The sequence below is a fragment of the Pseudorasbora parva genome, chromosome 22 (assembly GCF_024679245.1).
Source record: "Pseudorasbora parva isolate DD20220531a chromosome 22, ASM2467924v1, whole genome shotgun sequence".
Lineage (NCBI taxonomy): Eukaryota > Metazoa > Chordata > Actinopteri > Cypriniformes > Gobionidae > Pseudorasbora > Pseudorasbora parva.
The window spans coordinates 29,534,646-29,553,545 of NC_090193.1; the positions used below are offsets into that span (position 1 = coordinate 29,534,646).

Below are 18,900 nucleotides of genomic sequence, written 5' to 3' on the forward strand. Positions count from 1 at the left end.
ATATAGATCACTTCTGGAAGACTACAGAATTTAAATATCACAAGCTAGATATAGCTTTAAAAACAAAACAAAACAAAAAAACAAGTTTTTTCGGATATTCCTTTTCATGCAGTGTGTAATATAGTGGTTTGTGAGTGTACAAAGTTAATCCAGTTTATTTTATTGTGTATTTGTGGTTTAAGTGCAACAAACGACCTAGGGTCTTGGACCACTCTGATGAATGCTCAATTAAAAAAAAAATTTAAGGTCAAACTGACCCGAGGGAAGGATGAGGGTTAAAGATCAAACTGCATGCACAACAAATTAAGTTATTGTCTCCCATAAGAAAGAATCAATTCTGAACTGCTGAATTGAGTCGTCAGCAACTCACTTTCGTAACATATCTACGTTGGTTAGTAACAAATCTGCATAATGCCAGCCCAATGACACGCCCTGAGGTCTCAGAGTGGTTGTGTTATGACGTGTGGTTGTTTTCTTTGCTGTGGATCCACTTTGCATGCACTTCTAAAGGATGAGGACTCGCTCTGGAATTGATACGGTAAAACCGATAGTTATTGTTCATATCACTGTGTATACAAGTGAAATTAAGATATGGTAATGGGCGTTTGGTTTCCGACACATGCTGTAAGTGGTAGACCAAATCACAACCGACTGGGCTATCTGACCAATCAGAGCAGAGTAGACTCCCAGAAAGGAGGGTTTAAAAAAAAAAAAAGACAGAATCCTTGATCAAACTGTTTTAGACACTGTGAGGAAAGAGTTGATGATGCAGTGTATATTATGACAAATTTAAACCGTTTTTTTTTTTACCTTAGGTCCTTGTAAAACTTTTAGGAAAATTACCAAACAAAATAAGGAATGTTTACAACAGCATAATAGGGGCACTAAGTTTTTCATTGAATATTTATCTTTTATTTTAGCTTTAAATTACTATATAGTTTTAGTTTCAGTAAACATACCTGATTTGCTCCTTTCATACGGTGTGTGTGCGTTAGTGGCTAGTGGACTGAACGGCTGGCTGCTGAACAGGTTATCACACTGCAGATGGTGACACAGAGTTTCTAGAAAGCGCAGAACGAACGATGCACTGGACGCAGTGGGGAGCTTGACGTAGTGGATTCCTCCTTCAGAGCGAACTAAATGAAAGTAGATTCGGTGCAAAATTAAAAACACTATTAATCTTAAACAGGTCACACAAAATGCATGTATAATTTATTATGCTTCTCATCAATATATCTATAAAAATCTATATCTATCTTTGCTATATATATATAAAAAAAAAACTAGTCCCAAACCTCCAAATGCTAATATTTTCTAAACAGCATTTATAAATTGTTTGGGTGTGTGTGTGTATGGGGGGGTGGGGGGGCTGATCTGGCAAAATGGGTGCCGATTAAGGGGCCATGGCGTCGCAGCAGATGGCTCTACAGTCCTAGCGTGGGCCCCACCCCCTGCACACACACAAATATAGACACGCATACACATACGCACACTTCCCCTAGGGACACCCCAATCAAATGATCCAAACCAGGTTACACACAGATGTCATCCCTTATTACTCGCAGTCTGATGACATCAGCTGTGCACACACACACAGGCTTCTCTTTAAACATGCACACACCCTTCTTTTTTAAGGTCAATCACACACCCATGCTTTTACTTTTTTTCTTTGTTGTAAAACACAGATGTTGACAAGTCTTAAAATAACAGTCAACTATGCTTATTCAAATAGAGCTCAAGTCTTCTATCTATCTATCTATCTATCTATCTATCTATCTATCTATCTATCTATCTATCTATCTGTCATTCAGCTCTCAAAACACTTTAGATTGTGGATGATATTTCCAGTTGGGGCGCTTTTGACTCCTTTAGCTTGAAAAATGTACTTTTTCAACCTGTTTCATCTTTGTTAAAACATGCATCACATGTCATGGCCATGTCAAGTAGATTGTTGTAATATAATGTGTGATTATGTTATACTGTGATATTTCAGTTTTCAGAGAAAATTAAACACTAAACACGAAAGTTAGCTAGCAACAAATCAACTCCAAATTTCCCAAATAAAATTAAAATAAAATTACAAAAATGATTCAAAATTATTTTCTCATCTTTTAATATTCTTAAATATTACTGAAAAGGTCGTTAACAAGACAGTAAAGAGTTAAGCTATTATAATGCATAATTCTTTAAAACTAAAATAATTTGTAAATCTTTTTCCTTGATGGCAGCGAAATTCTCCTAATCAAAGAATCACCCTTAATAAATGAAATGCAGATCACACAAACTCTAAAGCAGATCCAAACTAACCTCTGATGATTTCTCCACCATCAGACTGAGACTGCAGGAAACCGAACAAAGCTTTGGGCTGAAATGCACAATCCACGCAGGCTTGGACCGAGTGCTGGAGAACCGTGTTCACAGGGCCTGGGCCGAAATGATCAGGCAGCTGCAACAACAGCTTACGGTCCAGATGCGGCCCAGAATCTCCGTGTTTATTCACATATACACAAACTAGAAGAGGTGAGAGTGGATGGTCAGGTGAAGGGAACAACACGATGCAAAACCATCAGAGCATTGCGGAGTAAATGGCCCATAATCTGGTAGAAAATTAAGATGCAGAGGTTTGTCTGGGGGGGGAAAGTGTTACTTCAACTTGATGAACCACATTTCTGTGTAGAGTGTCAGAGCTTGTTTATGAGGCTTGTTTCAAGCAAAAACATGACCACAACTTAGATTTGCTTTTAGAGTACATCTGACTATATTGAAAAGCAGTAAGATAGAAGCCTACCTGTGGACACAACTCCTGAGTCTCTTGTTGTCTGTAGACTAGACAGTCTCCCATCTGACACTGAGGAAGACAACGTGGGGCTTGAAAGTGAATGAGGAACCTTTGGTTTCCTCTGTAAAGGCGGAAGACAGAGAGCGATAGATAAAAAAACAAAAAAAAAAATTATGCAAACTCACAAAACAACCCCTCAATCATTTGCCCACCTTCTAAATCTCAGAACAATGGCAGAAGAGTACAAAGGCCTTATCTTGATTACGAATCCAGCATGTTTAATGTACCATTCATGGGGAAGGATTATAGAAGTGTTTATGTTTAATTTAGATAAATCACTCATGACATACGACCCACCTTCAAATCAAGCAAAAAATGATCAGTTAACCAGGTCAGTGTTCTTATTTTTTCCCTGCTTTATTTTTTATACTATTAAAATCCCATTATGTTGGCTACCAATGACATCAGAGTCAATCAGAAAAAATAACCATGGATTCAGTGAGGCACACAAAATTAGATATTTTGAAAATGCATTTCAATAAATGATTATAATATGCATATATAATATAATTTTTATTTAATCTGTTTGCCGTCATATCTCCATGCAGTTCATTACACTTCAACGTGGGCTCTCGCATGAGTCGATGCTTAATGCCATGATCTGTCTCTATCTTGCGCAATTATCAATAAAACTTGTCTAACATTGTCTCGTAACAACACTTGTTAAAGGGTTAGTTTACCCAAAAATTACTTACCCTCATGTACTTACTTACCCTCATCCCGTTCGACACCCGTAAGACCTCCGTTCATCTTCCGAACACAAATGAAGATATTTTTTGTTGAAATACGATGACTCAGACAGGCCTTCATTGACACAAATGTCATTTCCTCTGCCAAGACCCATAAGGACACTAAAGACGTCGTTACAAAGTCAATCTCACTACTGTGATTCTACAATCATTTTATTAAGCGACGAGAATAGTTTTTGTGTGCAAAAAAACAACTAAATAACGACTTGTATAGTTAAAGGCCGATTTCAAAACAAAGTTATGAATCAGTTTATTGATTCATTAATTGTATCTCCAATGTCACGTGATTTCAGCAGTTTGACACACGATCCGAATCATGACGCTGATTCAGAACCGTTCGAAACTTTGTTTTGAAATCGACCCATCACTATAAGTCATTATTTAGTTTTTTCCGCGCACAAAAACTATTTTTGTTGCTTCATAAAATTATTGTAGAACCACTGTAGGGAGATGGACTTTGTAACGATGTCTTTAGTACCTTTTATGGGTCTTGAGAGAGAAAATGACAGCCTTTCTGAGACATCAGATTTCAACAAAAATATCTTCATTTGTGTTCCGAAGATGAACGGAGGTCTTACGGTTGTCGAACGACATGAGGGTGAGTAATTAATGACAGAATTTTCATTTTTGGGTGAACTAATCAATATCGATTAAGATCGCTAACTAAATATCATCAAAATAAATAAACAATCCCCAGTTAAACCCATTAACTGACCCATCCGACTACCAAAAAAAGCAGTTGTACCTTGCTGCCAGGTTTGGGTCCTCTCTTTTTATATGGTTTGGGTGTGAGCTGTGAGCTCATGGGACTCTTGGGTATATTCGACTGCGTTTGGCCGTTCTGTGACGTGGTGGCTGCAGCTGCTGCGGCCTCGGCTGCTGCTTTCAGCATTGCGATGGTCTGGCTCTTAGGTCTCCTCCCTCGTACCCCCTTGCGCACTGGCAAAGGGGGCAGAGGGTGCGGCAGACGGTACGGGGACTGCATTGGGCGCCAAGAATGACTGGACCGGCCCAATGGCGGATTAAGATTCTTCGGAAAATTGACTAAAGGTGGGGGAGAAAGAAAGAAGGGGGGGGGGGGGGGGTAATTTAGAAAGTATCATGATATTATACAAAAATATTAAAATTATTTATATTTTAACTGTATTTTTTTTTTTTTATATCCATGATTTTCCATGGTATCAAGCATTTTGGGATATCCATGAAAGAGCTTCTGTATAATGTAAACTAAATACCATGAATGGTATATAAATGTTTATACTGACTATGGTTTATATTAAAGTAATACAATACCATCACTGTACCATAGACCCACCATAATACTTTTCAACCTGGTTATTGTTTAATACTACTAAAATCAACTGGTTATTCATCACTAGCATCACCTGGTTACTACAATATAGTACAACCCACGAGATGACTAAAAATCAATGTTTTACATTAGTTTGCACATTTAGCCCTATTGCCACAATATCGACAAGTTAAATGAGATGATTCACACTGACATTCAACATGAAATTATTAAATTTCACCCATCTGTGTCTCACAAAGCATCGCCATTTGCTATCACAATATGCAATGAATTCATGAATAAGACAACCCCCACTCCAACACAAACCTACAGGCATTCATACTATATTTATAAAAACATAAAAATAGTCGAAGAAATCAATGTAAAAAAAGATGTGTGTGTATATATATATATATATATATATATATATATATATATATATATATATATATATATATATATATATATATATATATATATATATATATAAATAAATAAAAGAATAAAAATTAAACAAGTCACTTCTTCTGCAGTGGGAATGAGGCGAGCAACAAACTTTGATCTTTTCCTTTTGAATTCAACCGTTTTTTCATACTGCTGAATTCTCTTCCTCGGAGGCCATTTTGCATATTAGAAGCATCACATTACAGCCCTGAAAGTGGCTGTTTAAATACGAGGAGTGCAAAAATTGAGTTGTCTAGAGTGAGGAGAGACAGTTTCAGCTGGTCATTGTGCCCCGCAGGAGGCATGTGCTTTTCAGCACCCTATTGTTTTGTGGGCCTCCCCCGAATGGCTTTCTGGTCAAAGGCCTCTTTTCTGTGGCCAACAGGTAATCCTCATAATAGAGAGAAAGAATAACTCCCTTCACCACCTGGATGAGTGCGTTATCATGCTGTGTGACGAGTATGCAAAGGCTATGGAAGGAGTTCACAGCTAAAACTGCATCTTTGCATCTTATTTCGAAGTCAATTTCATCTTGCATAGAGCAGCAAACAATTTTCTATGAATCTCTCTAAGCGGGCAAGGTAATGCATTATTCATTTTGTTGCTGGTTTAAAATGCAGTGCCTACTTCATAGTCTCATTTAAAAGAGCACCTTATGGGTTTCATTGGAAGCTCTACATCATTAAAGCGCTCCATATTTTCTTAGAAAAAATATTTATAATAACATATAATGCATGGGTGTTAAAAGGCAGTATCTGTAATGTACTGAATAAAGACAATAATAAAAAAATCTGTTTTTTAAAAGAAAGTGATTTGCCAAGCAGATGTACAAGAAACGACCGCAAAAAATGCAGTGCTCTGAGTTATAATTCATTGTAAATTCATCAAATGCATCCAGAGTTTGCGCACACCAAATAAATTATTTTCAGTCTCCTCAAAAACCCACAATGACTATCTGCAAGTTCAGCAGGAAAAAAATCATCAATGAAGGTGAAAATAGCACATGTCGACGCGTTTGAAGTACCAAACAACATTGGAGTGAAATACCCCCAACACATACACACGTCCTTTAGACCAATGCCATCAAATCCCCCTATTATTGCTTCTGTACGGGCCATCTCTAAGATCAGATAAACTTCTCATATTACAGGGCGGCTGACGGGCGGTCAGCAGAAGCCGGCTTTGCTAAGTACATCTGGGAGCTTTCACAGAGTCCTACGTGCAGCTGCTCTCCTGGGCCTCGAGAGGGAAACGAGAAGAGAAATGAAGCCGGAGCCACGCAGACGTTTAATGAGGAGAGGAGAGCAAGCGTGCAAGGAATGGACAAGTGTTTTCTTTCATTTGAAGGTCGGGAAGTGGGCAATTCTCATTCAAATATCCTATTAATATAAGTAGGCACGTGAGGAATCAAGCTTATTAGGCACACATGCACAATGCGCATGCAAAACAAACTGGAATGCTTTCAGAAGCTTGGCCACGGACAATGCAAAAACAAACTTTACCCACTCTGATGCATTTAAAAAAGAAACAAATCTGCTTCTTAATTGCAGATCACAAATATAACCTCTCTACGCTCTGCTGCAGCGTGACCCAGTGACCTCCAGGTTGACTCCCAGGGCACAGACACACACCCTTCTGGCTGTCTGGTCACGGGAGAGGTTGCGACTGACGTGGAAAGAAGGTGTCCGGGCAAAACCAGTGTAATTACTCCATCTCTTCCACAATATTTACATTTCGCCTCGCACCAGACCCGAACGCCCGGGCAATCCGTCTACTGATGACGGCGGGCTTCAGCTCAGCAGGAACTAGAACCACATGTTGTGGGGGAGTAATGCCGAAAAGTGTGTGTCTGTGCGTGTGTGCGTGTGTGTGTGGTAAAAGGGGATATAGGGTTCCCTAAGCCCCAGGCAAATTAATGAAAATGCAATCGGTTAAAAAGATGAAGTCAAAACAGCTCTCGCAGTTCAACAAAAGCTTTAAAATATTTGTGCAGCTTCGACCTGTACATATATTTAAAAAATCATCTGAGCTTTTCTTTTTTAATTATACAGTCCTTTCAGTCATTTTTTTCTGCATTCTGCTGGAAGTTATAGCTCATCAGTTATTGAATAAAATCTACCTAATGCATATTTATTTATTATCTAGCTAAAACAACCTAAGAAGTAAAATCAGCATAGCATAAAACATACATTTACATAAACTTTTTTTGTAAAATTATCAATAGATCACTGTATGATTGGCCATATATATATACAATTTAACTTTGTTTTACGGATTCTTATTTGTGGCAAGCCATTTTATCATTTAATATTATCCTTTTTTGTTACTAGTATCTTACTTTTTTTTATTACTAGTAAGTAGTCCAAGAGTGACTAGCTTGTACTTAATCCAACAGTGATAAGCATTTATTCAACTGGTCACTAATACTTATTTATTGCATGCTAATGTTTATTACACTTGCTGGTATAGTGACAACTTACTATTGCTTCATTACACATTGCCGTTTTCCTATGGAATTCTTGGTTCAGTTATTAACTATTAATTTCAGACTGGTGTGTTTTCCAATTGTTGCTGATATCTATTCTGTAAGATTTAAACGAACCATGTAGTAGCCATTATTTCGTACTACAAAAAAGTACTGCGTAGTAGTGCATACTAGCATTCAAAGAATAAATATTAACTTCTTAATCCGCACCGGATCGTGGGCGGGGCGTCTGACGCAAGTGGGCGTGTCTCTACTTATAATTACTTTTGTTTTATACAAACTGTTCAATCAACTATCACAAACTATGCATCATTTGAAAGCTAAAACACTCAAGATTCATGTTCTGAACTCGTTTTTGCAATAAATACACCAGAGAGGAAAGGGTTAAATTAAATGCTAAAGCAGTGGCTATTTAAACATTAGCATAATGAACGCGGTACTCATCTTTCATCTCCTGACGTTCAGATCAGATCGGACGAATCCACAAAACAACAGCATACATGTCTGTGTAAGAGTCCACTCTTCAAAATGCATCCCACTTTTAATCCAAAACAACGAAAAAATAAGGGGAAAAAACTAAAAATCCTCCGTTGTTTGCATAAGCGTTTTGTGTTAAGAGTAATCAATCATGTCCATTTTCAATGAAATAGCGATTGTAAGCCTTATTTTGACAATCTCCCCTGTACTGTGGACTGTTCCGGTTATATTAAACCCTCCCAGGTCTCTCTCCTTCAATCAAAAGCTGACTAGGACACATAAATAGAAAGGGAGCGCGTCACTGGGTGATACATCTGTCAGTCAAACTCGCCGGTCCTTTGTTGGATAAGCCAGTCAATGCCTAGCCAATGCATAGCCAGCATAGATTTGATTGATGGATGTAGTAACGAATCAAAAGACAATATTTTGCGTAGTTTCTGTAAGAGATGTCGTAAGAAGCATTGGTGAATACCTCATGCTTACTTAGCTGTTACTTACCGTCGTCTCCACAGTTTTCATTCATCGTATCCAGCGCCTGCCAGTGTAAGCACACATACTTACACACAACGCGCAGACTAAATAAGAGACTGTTTTTATCAACTAAATGAGTTTTTTTTACACTTGTAAATTCTGTAAATAGTTGTTTTAGTTATCAGGGACTGCAAATGCATTATAATTAGCAGTTTATTGCAGATTTATTTGAATAAAAACTACTCTTTACTATTACACAAATGTTCTAATATAATTGGACTTTATTGAAAGGACGCCCAGTCTTTTTTGACATAAAAGCTTACAGAAGCTACATTTTTGAGAGAATCGTCCTCAAATTTTAATCAAAGCATGATCAGACATTCAGTTTTATATTTAGGTTATTTTCAGGGCATAAAAATTAAAATCTAATATTTTTTTCCATAAGGGAATAATAAAAAAATAAAAACGTGAGTCACTTACATGCATATTTCCCCTTGTTTTAATCTGTCCCTATACTATTTGAGTTATTATGACTTTTGGGTAACATAATTTAAAGTGTCTAGTTTAAAATAAGACCACATTTATGGATATAGACCATAGGGTTTAAGAGCTGCAGACATTTTTATTTGGGGTATGTCATTTTTTTATTTATTTCTCAGCACAGGGCGAGGGTTAAGAGGTTAATGACTAATTGAATAGATACTAATTACTACAGGAATAAGTACTTGTGCCTAATAAATATTATTAGATGATTTGAAAAAGAAGAAGAAAAAACACCAGTCACTATTGTTTTACTTGAAAATAAACACATACTAGTTAAATAAAGAAAGATACTGGTTGGTTTAAAGAAATAAATATCAAAACGGCTTGCCATAGTCTTTTAACTCAATGAATGCTTTTCGCAAATAGAGAAATAAAAGTGGAGTGTTAGTCCACTACAAGAGGAAGAGCCTAACTCAACGCAACAGGAAAGAAACCTCTGCAAAAAATAAACTCAAATTAAACTCATGTGACCTAAATGCACAAGCCACTAAAACAAAGCAACAGACATCAGAGACAAAAGCCTCGGAATACGCCAGAGGAACTCACCAAAACGCCAACTTTCAACTATATCCGCGTTGTGCACCAACGAATCCGGTGTAAAATATGTCCCTTGGTTGAGAATGTCTGGTTTTAAAGCAATATAACAACCAGAGCTCGCGCTCACTTTCTCACCCGGTTTGAACAGCAGCGGTAGTGGCAGAAGCGCATGACAAAGCCCGTGCCGGTGGAGCCCTGATCGGGCAATATCTGATTAATATGGAGGCGGGGACGAGGAGTGGAGGAGGAGGAGGATGAGGAGGGAGAAGGTGGGGGGCGGGGTATTCATGTTATCAGCCAGTGTTGACAGTCCTCAACTGGGCGCCAAAATCATTAATATTAAAATATAATTAAATATTCAATATTTAATTAAAGAGCAGCTTATTCAATTAAAATATAATTTATCTTTAAGATTTAATCTCCATTTTGATGTAATATTCATAAATAATAACAATGTATTATTATTATTATTATTATTATTATTATTATTATTATTATTATTATTTAACATTTAAGATTTAATCTACATGTTGATTTATCATTTATATATTTACATTGATTTTACAGTATTTTTTAAGGAATGTTAAATCAACTTGTAGATTAACCTTAAATGTAAATTTTAAATAATAAAAATAATTATTACTATAATTATTATAAAGTATTTTTAAGAATGTTAAATCAACATTAAGATTCAATCTTAAATCGAAATTTTAAATAATAATAAAATAAAGTAATTCATTATATGTTACATCAAACTATAGACAATGTTAAAACTAAAATAATATAAAAATATATAATGATAACAACAACCATTAGTAGTAGTAATTGTGTTTTTCTTTAAGTCTAAATAACATTTATAAATAATAATTTATTATAATTGTTATTTCTATTACTACTACTACTACTACTACTACTACTACTAATAATAATAATAATAATAATAATAATAATTTAAAAAAATTAAACCATGTACAAAAAACAAGACATTTGAAAACTTTCTACATCATGGTCAAATGTTATTTATATAAATCTTCCATAAAGGACTGTTATTAACTCTGAAAAACTATCACATTTACATTCAACATCCTATACTAATCAGTCTCCTGCCATTTCAAAGCTCCAGGGCTGACAGGGGTAAAAGGTTAATGAAGATCAGATTCAGAGCGCCCAGTTTGAAGCAAACGGGTCCTGAGAGGCACAAATGATGCTCCTGCTGGAAGTATTTATGTGCTTTCTTACACACCCGGCGGGTATGGTCTACCCACACCTCAATTTCCAACCCAACCCATCGTGAACCCAAACCCCATTCAGAAGACCAAACAAACCCAGCTCAAGTCTTTGATGTATCCTGTGTAAAGACGTAAATGTATAGTGGAGATTATTACAAATACACAAACAGGCCTATAGAGCCAAATTGTATTTGTCTGCTTTGTCTCACACCTTTATTTTAAATGCATTAAGCCACCCAATTGTGTGAGATGTGTGAAAGCTCCAACACTTATTAAGAAAACGTGCCCTATTGTTCCCACTGCATGTGTGAGAACAGGAGCAGAGGCGAATGCATATATAGTGCTAATAAACACCTCTAAAAATAACTCAAAATGAGGCATGAAGAATATCATTTAGCATTTAGATCATTTGAAGAAGATCGTTTAGGCCAAGCATGTCACATAAGCATAATGGATCATTGTTTTAGGCTCTGAAGCATTGTATTATTATTATTATTATTATTATTATTATTATTATTATTTAAAAAGCAGTCATATATTTTACAATTCATTAGAAAGGAAACAATATAATTAAAATAATAAAAAATAAAATAAAGATATGTTGGAAATAAATCATTATTAAAATCAATAAAAAGCCAAATTCATTCTTCACATTAGCATGCAGGCTAATTAATAATTAAATCCCAAGAAAGAAAAAAAACACCAAACTCTGTGGGGGGATGTTTTTTTGTATAAATTTCTCATCTGAGATGAGAAAAAAAAAGATGTGACAGGCCATTTTTCTTTCATTTTCTCTTAAACACTGTTATAAATGTGTTTTCTATGTGGCACAGCCACAGGCTGAATCTCCGACATGAGAAACATAAATTGAACCGATGAGCTGAATTAAAACAAACTCTCAGAAGACGTTTTGTAACACAAACCAGCACACTCCAGATATTCCAACAACTTCTCAGATTACAGGAAAACTGAGAACACTTTTCTTTTTAAGAGTAATTAAGTTGAAACAATTTTATTAAAAAAAGTAAATGCTCAATTTATCCGTAACTAACTGCAACAGATCTGAACCGCAAACAAATCCTTTGTCGTGTGTCTAGCGCTTGCCTTTCCATTGTACTAAGCACTTATTGCTGTTGTTCTTGGCTACATTATTAATATTTGCACATCTGCGCACACACAATGTGCTCTACATCAGAGGTATAAAACCAAGCAAGAAATACAGAAAAAAATAAGACATCAATAGACACGTTTTTTTCACTGCTCATTAAAGATGGTATTCACTAATGATCAGTTAAAACTATGCAAGGCAAATAAAGACAAATCAAACACAAAGGAAAATATAAATATATATATAAGTATATATATATATGCGTAGAATAAAAATATAATTAAAATATAAATATATATATATATATGTAGAATATATAATTTATCTGCACTGAAAAAGGTGTGTTGGATTTACATGATTTAATCATGTAGCCTACACCGGTTCCACATAAATCAATCAGGTTAAACACACATAATATGTTTACATAATTTCAACATCATGGATTGAAGTAATTTTTAAGTAACCAAATTGAGTAGTCTCACAATGATTTTAATAAGGCTCCCTAACAACAGTGTTATGCTTGTGGACTCTTTAATCAAGTCACAAAACACAAGTTTATTCTATTTTTGTATATTTTTTGTTGTCACTAGATTGATTTATAAGACTGTACTATCTTCTATTAGCCAGCAATAGCACATAATGAACATGCCAAGTTCTAAGTATTAAATGCTCTTATGACAAGTGCTGTATGAGTCCACAGCCTAAGCAATTACTCCATTCTTCTCCACTATGGTAACCCAGTGTAATTTAAATGGGTCTAACAATTCCAACATAATTCAACATTAAACACGATTAAACAATATAAAGTCTCCCCTTTCTCATTTTGACCAAAAACACATCAAATTACAATCAACAATTTTGCTCTACTTGTCCCAAGCAAAGCATGCTGGGAACTGTTTCAGGAAAAAAATATTTTTGAGAACTTATTTGGTTCACATTCACCACAAATTGAATCTAGTACATTGCACATGTTAGAGAATTACATTAATTCAGACTATAAAGATTATGGTCTGGATTGATCCAAGCATTATCAGTAAAACCTGTGCAGCAATCAGCCTGTCAATAATTTACAACAGTTCCAAATTAAAAGCCAACTCTGATGGTTGTGAGACAATTCAAACTATGTTGAGTCTCTTAAAGCTGCACTATGTAACTTTTCCGACCGCTAGATGGCTCCAATTCAAAACAGAGGCGTAGTTTGATGACGCCAAGTTTGAGCTCAGAATCTTGGGACATGTGGTTTTCACCTCACAGCCGGTGGAAAAGAATCAGGCTAGTACTCGGGCAGAAATCATGTTCATGCGATAATTAACTTATAATTATTAACTGTAGTATGAAGCAGAGCAGGACTGAGTGTTGTAGAAATGAGCAAGGCCGCTGGAGCGATTGTTGCCGAACACACGCCTTGCGAGCAGTGGGACTTTTATTATGACGGGACAGTCACTGACGGCATTTCTGCTTTTCCGGTCATGAGTATGAGGTAACGCAGCTCTGTTTATCATTTTAGATACATTTAAGTGTGTTTAAAATGATGTTATGACGTTAATCGGTGCATTCGCTCAGCGGCTGCTGTGACACTTGTTCACACTACTAAGAGTAAAGCGTTTAGAAATTAAGTTTTTTAATTTCTTATGTATTATTTTTTCTTATTTATAATTGATTACCCAAGCGTTTAATTCATACTGAAAGCCAGAGGGCGCCCTCGAACGGAAAAGCCACATTTGCCTCAGAGAAGTGATATGATGACGGCCACTTTCAGGAAACCCCTTATGTGAAGCTAACGCTGTAAACAGAAGATAGAGATGCTTTGATTAAACATGAGTTTGACATTTGAGTTCTTCAAGCCATCTAGGGTATTTTCATAATAATAAAGTATAATGCAATGCTGATTGACGTAGAATACTATAAAATAATGCCTCACTCTGTGATGAGAAGCAACATCAGCTCACAAACACTCGACTGACGATATGAAGTGAGGTAAAACATGTTATTAAACGTTGTCTTTTGCTGAACAGGTTTATGAACGCTTCACTAGTTTGTGAAGATGTTTGACTCGTGTTGCTTTTTCAAACGCATGTTAGAAGCGACTCAAACTCGCAGTCTTTCAGACGGAGCAGCGTTTACTCCTGATCTCAGAGCCGCTCTTCGATAACACACTGGGTATTTATTTAATTAATTAAAATCGCAGCCTTTAAGCTTTTATTATCCACATCATCCAAATCGTGTTTGCGGTTCAATTTCAATTAATCGTGCAGCCCTATTAGATACATTTAAGTGTGTTTAAAATGATGTTATGATGTTACTCGGTGCGTTCGCTCAGCGGCTGCTGTGACACTTGTTCACACTGCTAAGAGTAAAGCGTCTCTGCCAAATAAAACCAGAAACCGAGGATAACGCAGATTTGATGCAATTGACAGGCGACTCCCTCAGATGTCCCAACTCCTTGGTTAAAATAGCAATTTTCTCACAAATTACAAATAGTTTAAACATTTGGGATATTGTAAGAACTCAACTGAATAAGATACATAACACTGGTTTTGGGATATTTTACTGCAAAAATACTACATAGTGCACCTTTAATCCCTTTATTTTGGCCATAGTTATTTCAACTAGAATCTTAATGGAGAAATACCTTTCAAGCAAAACAAACAATATTAGAATGCCATAAACTATATCAAACTCTATGCATTTTCCAAAATCATTGGCAACCTCACATCATTTCTCAATTCAGTGCATCAAGTCACGTACCATATGTGAAACAATAGCTTTTGTACAGCGGGGAAAAAGGACCACAGATTCTCATTTTCTCCAGAATTGTGCAGCTCTACTTCATACTTAGAGAACCTTCTGACTGGGATAAATGGGAAACTTCTCCCAACACCCAATATCCTTTCAGTCTGGTCGTGTCCGTTCTGGTAAAAGCAGGAAGAGAGCAGTAAACATGCCTCGAAAGTATTCAGAGGAGGAAGAACTGATAGGAGACACGTAACTACCACCATCCATCAAGAAGTCAATTTTCATTCACTTCACATCAATTATTGTGCCAGAGCCGCACAAACTGCTTAAGCACGGGTTGAATATATGAACAGCACCAACAGACAGCGATAAACCATCACATCCCAGATTTACGGCACATCAGGAAATTATATGTGTAGTCCAGCAAAGTGTGCATGTTAAGTAAAAGTTGCTGTCAAGAAGAATTAGGTGTCTGCAGTGCAGCAGTGTGTCTGCTTGTTGCTCACAAATACACACACACACATAGGCCTGCAGTACACACACAGCTAACAGAGTGAGTGAGAGAGAACAATGCAGTCTTTGAAATGAAGGGGGAAAAAAACGTTCACACCGATATTGATAACTATAATGTCAACTAGCTATATTTAGCTATATAACTAGCAATGTTTTTATAATTTTAGCTGGGGAAAAAGTTATTTGATATCAATCTCCGCGCCATTATCATTACAGTTGTGCATTTTTACAACAATATCTTTATTATTTTCGTAGTTACTTTTCTTGGTGTGAAGGGGCCTTTAAAGCTACACTGCGTGATATTTTCCCCCATCTAGTGGTGAAAAGGTATATGACCAACTAGTGAATAATAGTTTCTGTTCCTCTCAATTCCGATTTTGTTTTAACTTCTACGGTGGCCGATTTATGATGGCCAAGATTAACATGGCTTCCAGTTCGACCTTGTTCATGACTGCCATCGAGTGTTAAAACCCGAAAAACGAAGCTTGAATTTATGGGTTTGTCCCTCTTTGGCTAATGTTCTTTCAAGATGGAGGGGCAACATGGCGACCGGCATTCGAACCCCTCACCCGTATGTATTTTCAATGGCATATTATAAACTTACGAAAATACTTTACTACTTGAAAGAAGTAAATATACATTAATGAGCACATTTATTTTTGAAAGAACTAAGTGTTTTTAGCTAAGAATAAACTAAAAAAGTTACACAGTGTAGCTTTAAAATTCATAAACTGTAGCCAAAAACTATAGCATATAGGCATATCTCTTACACATTCAGAGTTCTTATACATTTGAAATCAATTATCTATTAAAATAATAATAATAAACACTATACAACAGTCTTTTTTATAAAGTATGAAATAGCTGGGGGGAAAAAGATTAAAAACCTATAGGATGCTTTTAGAAAATATTACAATACAAAAAAGGTCCATTTTCATTTTGTAAACAATTAAGTTATCAAAATTAATTATTTCAACTTGGAAAACTTGTTTTCAAATTTCTAAATCATGTAGGCTATTATAAATGATTCATCAACAAGAAACTGCTAAACTGTGCCAACTGGACCAGTCGAAGTCACTGTTCACTTGGACTTGAAGACACTAAATATTTGAACACAGACTTCTTTAAACTTCTTTTAAAAAGTAAATGTATTCTCACTATAAAAAAGGTGGTTTCTCTAGTCTCTTGATTGATCACATCGTCCCCATCCCATTACATCTCCCAAACAACATGAGGCAATAACGTTTCTCTGTGCACAGAGAAGAAACACAAAACTGTAGTGACCCCTAGTGGTCAGGGACTGTACTCACAGCAGTTGCCAGGAGGTTGCAGACCGTGGTTGGTCAGTTGACACCAGCCCACAGGGAAGATGTCCCTGGAGTCATAAAGGCACCAGTAATCGAATGCTCCTCTCCAGCCATCAAACATGATGAATATCTTGTCCCCTCTCACCTCTCCGATGGTAGCGGGACAAATGAGGTAAGGATTTTTTCGGTCCACTGCCTCCAATTTCATACCAGGTTTGAAGTAGTTTTGAGTGGGTTTGGACGGCTCCTGAGGCATTCACAGAAAACAGATCATCCATATACAAACTTCATTTTAAAATACAGTATATAACAAATTCATATTGATTCCTCAAAATGTAAGATAGCCTAGATATTTTTTTCCTTTTTAAAATATTATGTTTATGCTAAGCTCTAAACAGTTCAAAGATGCGTTACATTATTTATTTAAATATGTACAGATCCAGGCCACATCTGGTACATGTGGATTCCGACACTATGTTGCTGTCCTGAGGAACAAACTCTCCAATTTCTTTCAAAGCTTTATTCATAGATCCGTGAAATAGGGAAGCTATATTTGTTGAGTATTATATGAGTTTATATCTTGCAATTCTGACTTTATAGCTTGCAATTTCTCATTTATGTCTCGCAGATCTAACTCAGGAAAAAAAGATAAGTCACAATTACATTTTTATTTTCTATTATGGGGCGGAAACGAGCTTCCATAGCAAAAAGCTTGTTAACATGGTTAGCATTTGAAGCAATTACCTTTTTAAAGGCTGAAGCTGGAGCGATCTCTGCCCCACTTAATGTTTTTAATAGGAACATGGGCCACGAAGAAGCATTCATTCTGAACCCTGGAGATGGGTAAAAACAGGCAATAGATTATTTCCATAAGTATGCTTGGCAAAAGTATTTCCATAAGTATGCTTGGCACTTTCAAATCAATATTGTGCTTAATTTAAAGAAAAAAATTACTGGATTCTTACCAACACAGCATAATTTTGTTCTTAAACGTCATTATAACAATGATATAACTATCCAAAGGACCATCATGTAGGTGAATCTATAATTGCAGGTATTTTTTTCTTCTTATTTCAAATGGTTATATTTTTTATTATTTTAAATTTACTCATTGCCATGGATCACAAGATGTTAAAGGCCACAACAATATAATATTTTCTACAAAAAGTATATTATATACAGCTGAAAATCATTATATCTTGTTGTCAGAATTAGTCAGTGTATCCCCCCCCCCCCCACACACACACACAAAATTATCATTGTGTAATCCAAAATATTTTATTTTACTTAATAAATTGTAATAGTTAATTTTAAATTAACTACTTAAATAGTAATTTTCCTAATTTTCACCATACTTTGCCTTTAAATTGATGGCATTATCTCCCACTCTATGTAATAAAGGAAATTGTCACTTTCCCTCACTGATGTGATCTAAAGCACTGAAAGATACACTCACCTAAAGGATTATTAGGAACCCCTGTTCAATTTCTCATTAATGCAATTATCTAATCAACCAATCACATGGCAGTTGCTTCAATATATTCAGGGGTGTGGTCCTGGTCAAGACAATCTCCTGAACTCCAAAATGAATTTCAGAATGGGAAAGAAAAGTGATTTAAGCAATTTTGAGCAAGGCATGAATGTTGGTTGCAGATGGGCCAGTCTGAGTATTTCACAATCTGCTCAGTTACTGGGATTTTAACGCACAAGCATTTCTAGAGTTTACAAAGAATGGTATGAAAAGGGAAAAACATCCAGTATGCGGCAGTCCTGTGGGTGAAAATGCCTTGTTGATGCTAGAGGTCAGAGGAGAATGGGCCGACTTATTCAAGCTGATAGAAGAGCAACTTTGACTGAAATAACCACTCGTTACAACCGAGGTATGCAGAAAAGCATTTGTGAAGCCACAACATGCACAACCTTGAGGTGGATGGGCTACAACAGCAGAAGACCCCACCGGGTACCACTAATCTCCACTACAAATAGGAAATAGAGGCTACAGTTTTCACGAACTCACCAAAGTTAGACAGTTGAAGACTGGAAAAATGTTGCCTGGTCTGATGAGTCTCAATTTCTGTTGAGACATTCAGATGGTAGAGTCAGAATTTGGCGTAAACAGAATGAGAACGTGGATCCATAATGCCTTGTTACCACTGTGCAGGCAGGTGGTG

At 36.1% G+C, this 18,900-nt stretch overlaps 1 protein-coding gene across 4 annotated transcripts in view; it reads right to left on the reverse strand.

Moving 5' to 3' along the window:
• The window catches only part of scml2 (Scm polycomb group protein like 2), a 32,423-nt gene that overhangs the window by 6,750 nt on the left and 6,773 nt on the right, over nucleotides 1–18,900 (reverse strand). For all 4 annotated transcript variants that reach the window (XM_067432046.1, XM_067432047.1, XM_067432048.1 and 1 more), the window contains 6 exons: nucleotides 17,474–17,562; nucleotides 16,733–16,976; nucleotides 4,334–4,632; nucleotides 2,789–2,900; nucleotides 2,308–2,511; nucleotides 960–1,136 (listed from right to left, as the gene is read on the reverse strand). In XM_067432046.1, coding sequence (XP_067288147.1) covers nucleotides 960–1,136; nucleotides 2,308–2,511; nucleotides 2,789–2,900; nucleotides 4,334–4,632; nucleotides 16,733–16,976; nucleotides 17,474–17,562 — 1,125 coding nt within the window. The remainder of the gene's footprint in view (nucleotides 1–959; nucleotides 1,137–2,307; nucleotides 2,512–2,788; nucleotides 2,901–4,333; nucleotides 4,633–16,732; nucleotides 16,977–17,473; nucleotides 17,563–18,900) is intronic.